At 47.6% G+C, this 3,477-nt stretch overlaps 1 protein-coding gene across 1 annotated transcript; it reads left to right on the top strand.

Annotated features, from left to right (window-relative positions):
- On the top strand, nucleotides 326-2,014 carry LOC104752275. Its single transcript, XM_010474378.1, has one exon. It carries the CDS (start codon nucleotides 326-328, stop codon nucleotides 2,012-2,014), a length of 1,689 nt encoding a protein of 562 aa, XP_010472680.1.

Here is a 3,477-nt window from a genome sequence, read left to right as displayed (position 1 = left end):
CTTGTCTTTGTCTTAGTGATAGATAAGGGAATATGTAATATTCACTTACGAACTATGTAAAGAGAATACTTGGAGAACACTCTCCTCTGTTTGTATATATGTCATACGAATAATGAATAGAAAGGCAACTCATTGATTACTCAGTAACATGGTATCAGAGCCTTTATTCTAAAAACCCTAAAAAAAAAATAAATAAATAAAAAAACAGAGCCGCCTCCCTTCTATCTCTTTCTTTCCCGATCTCTTAACCTCCTCTGCCTCTTGTTCTCTCTCGTTCATCTCTACTCTCCTCTTCTCTCTGTTTACTTTCTTCTTCTTTCACTCGATGGCTCAACCACTCGACAAAGTCTTCACCGTGACTCACATCAAGTCGCACATCCCTCTAGTTCTTGATATGCAAAAAATGAACTATGATGCTTGGCGTGAACTGTTCGAGAGCCATTGCTACAGTTTTGGCGTCTATGGCCATCTCGATGGCACATCTACTCCGGCCAACGCAAACGATACCATATGGAAGGAACGTGACGGTATCGTTAAGATGTGGATCTACGGCACGATCTCCTCGTCCCTTCTCGACACCATCCTAAAAACTAGAAGCAGCGCCCGCGACATCTGGCTGTCCATCGAAAACCTCTTCCGTGACAACAAAGAGGCCCGTGCAATCCAACTCGACAACGAACTCAGATCTCTCACCATTGGCGACCTCTCTGTTCACGACTACTGCCAAAAGCTCAAGACCCTTTCAGATCTCCTCGCCAACGTCGACTCTCCCGTTACTGACCGTGTGGTTGTCATGCACATGTTAAATGGCCTATCGGAGAAGTTCGACAACATCGTTAACATCATCAAACACCGCCAACCATTCCCCTCCTTCTCTATTGCTCGATCCATGCTTGTGGAGGAGGAACGTCGTCTCTCCAAACAAGTTCGCACCGGTGCGACCACCTCGGCCACTTCCTCATCAGCAAACGTTCTCTACGCCTCCTCCCATGTTCACAACTCTGGCTCTCGAGACAACAATCACCGTGACGGTCACAACTCTGGTTCTCGCGACTACTCTGGCTACCGTGACAACACCAACACCAGAGGCCGCGGACGTGGACGTCGCGGCTCCGGAAGGGGACGTGGACGACATTCATGGCCACAATCGTACTGGCCATTGAACCCGCGCAACTGGCAAACACATCAACCTTGGTTCACCGCGCCGACCCCATATCCGCATTGGCCGCAACAGCACTGGATGCCACAATCTCCGATGGCACACATCTCCACCACACATCCCGCGGCAGGAGTTCTCGGTCACTCACCTCAGTCGCCTGCTCTTCCGGCTCAACCAACGCAACTCCCCGCTGACCTAGCGGCTGCATTTGGCACTATGACAATGCAAGACCCAAACGATGCCAGTTGGTACATGGATACCGGCGCTACTTCGCACCTCACATCACAACCAGGTACCCTACGTTCTATTTCTAGTTTGAGCTCTGCCCCATCGGTTATTGTCGGTAATGGATCTTCTGTTCCTACCAAAGCAATTGGTTACTCTTCTCTACCCTCTAAAAGTCGTCCTCTTCACCTCAATAATATACTTGTGTGTCCTTCTATTATCAAAAATCTTATCTTTGTTCGTCAGTTCACTATCGATAATTTTGTGACTGTCGAGTTTGACCCCTTTGGTTTTTGTGTTAAGGACTATCCTTCCCGGCTCCCACTTCTCCGCTGTGATAGCAGTGGTCCACTCTACTCGGTTCACTCACCACCATCGGCCAACTCTCGTTCATCACCACCACAAGCCATGCTCACAACGGTGCCTAATACTCTCTTATGGCATTGCCGTCTAGGACATTTGGGAAATACTACTCTTCAATCTCTTATTTCTTCTCGTTTAATAAATTCTTCTAAATTTGATATGCCTCTTTGTCATGCATGTCAATTGGGGAAACACACTAGATTACCGTTTAATTCAGTTATTTCTTCTGTTTCTGAACCCTTTGAAATTATTCATTCAGATGTTTAGACCTCTCCAGTGTCCAGCATCAGTGGGAATAAATATTATGTTATTTATCTTGATCAATTTACACATTTTCTTTGGGTTTTTCCTATCCGCAACAAATCCGACGTCTATTCCACTTTCTTAACGTTCATGGCTTATGTCTCTAACTATTTTGGCCGCAGCATAAAATTTTTCCAATGCGATAATGGTGGTGAGTACCAAAACCGACAATTCCTCAATTACTTCTCTTCTCACGGCATTACCCCTCGGTTCTCCTGCCCCCACACTTCTCAGCAAAACGGCAAAGCCGAACGAACACTCCGAACATTAAACAACTCTATTCGCTCCTTACTCTTCCAAGCAAACATGCCTAACACATACTGGGTGGAAGCACTTATGATGGCAGCTCATCTCTTCAATATTCTTCCTTCGTCTGCCATAAACAATGAAATTCCGTTCACCAAACTCTTCCACAAGCCGGCCACTTACGATCACCTTCGGGTGTTTGGGTGTCTCTGCTATCCAAATCTCCTCCCTACCACCTCCCACAAACTCGACGCCCGCTCCATCGCATGTGTCTTCCTTGGCTACCCTTCCCATCATAAAGGCTATCGTTGTCTTGACCTCACTACTCGCAAGGTAATTATCTCTCGCCATGTCATTTTTGATGAATCAAACTTCCCTTTCTCCACCTTTTCTCAGCCTCAAGTCTCTCCACCACAAGCTGCACCACCTCTTCCGCAACCTATCTCCCCTCTTATCCGCCAACAAGCTTCCCTAAACCAGCCAACTACCACTCCTCAACCACCTCCGGCTCCGCCAGTTGCGCAACAGCCTACACAGGCCGTTAGTCACTCTATGAGGACGCGTAGCAAAAGCGGGATTACAAAACAAAAACAACTCCTTTCCCTTCATACAGAAACTATCTCACCTCTTCCCACTTCTCACTTAAAAGCTTTAGAAGATCCTAACTGGACGGCGGCCATGCATGAGGAACATGGAGCTCAAATTAAAAAGCGAACGTGGGACTTAGTACCACGACCCCCCAATACTAACATTGTGCGCTCTATGTGGTTATTTCGACATAAGTTTGGTGCAGATGGGAAGCTCTCTCGCTACAAGGCCCGCTTGGTCGCCAATGGAAAATCCCAAGAACTCGGCATCGACTGTGACGAGACATTCAGCCCGGTCGTCAAACCAGCCACGATTCGTCTAGTCCTCGAGCTTTCTCTCTCTCGGAACTGGCCCATCCATCAACTCGATGTCAAAAATGCCTTCCTCAACGGCACCCTAGAAGAGACGGTTTACATGCACCAACCGCCGGGGTTCCACGATCCAGAGAAACCCGATCATGTGTGTTTGCTCAAACGCTCCATCTACGGCCTCAAACAATCCCCGCGCGCATGGAATCAACGCTTCGCTCAGTATACCCGTAAAGTTGGTTTCGTGCAAAGCAAGGGAGACCCATCCTTGTTTGTCTACCATCG

This window comes from Camelina sativa, chromosome 2 (assembly GCF_000633955.1).
Source record: "Camelina sativa cultivar DH55 chromosome 2, Cs, whole genome shotgun sequence".
Classification (NCBI taxonomy): Eukaryota; Viridiplantae; Streptophyta; class Magnoliopsida; order Brassicales; family Brassicaceae; genus Camelina; species Camelina sativa.
This window is presented reverse-complemented; position numbering and strand designations above follow the sequence as displayed.

Bases quoted from the DNA above. Each gene is read 5' to 3' on its own strand.
- LOC104752275 (XM_010474378.1), top strand. From the start codon at position 326: ATGGCTCAACCACTCGACAAAGTCTTCACCGTGACTCACATCAAGTCG.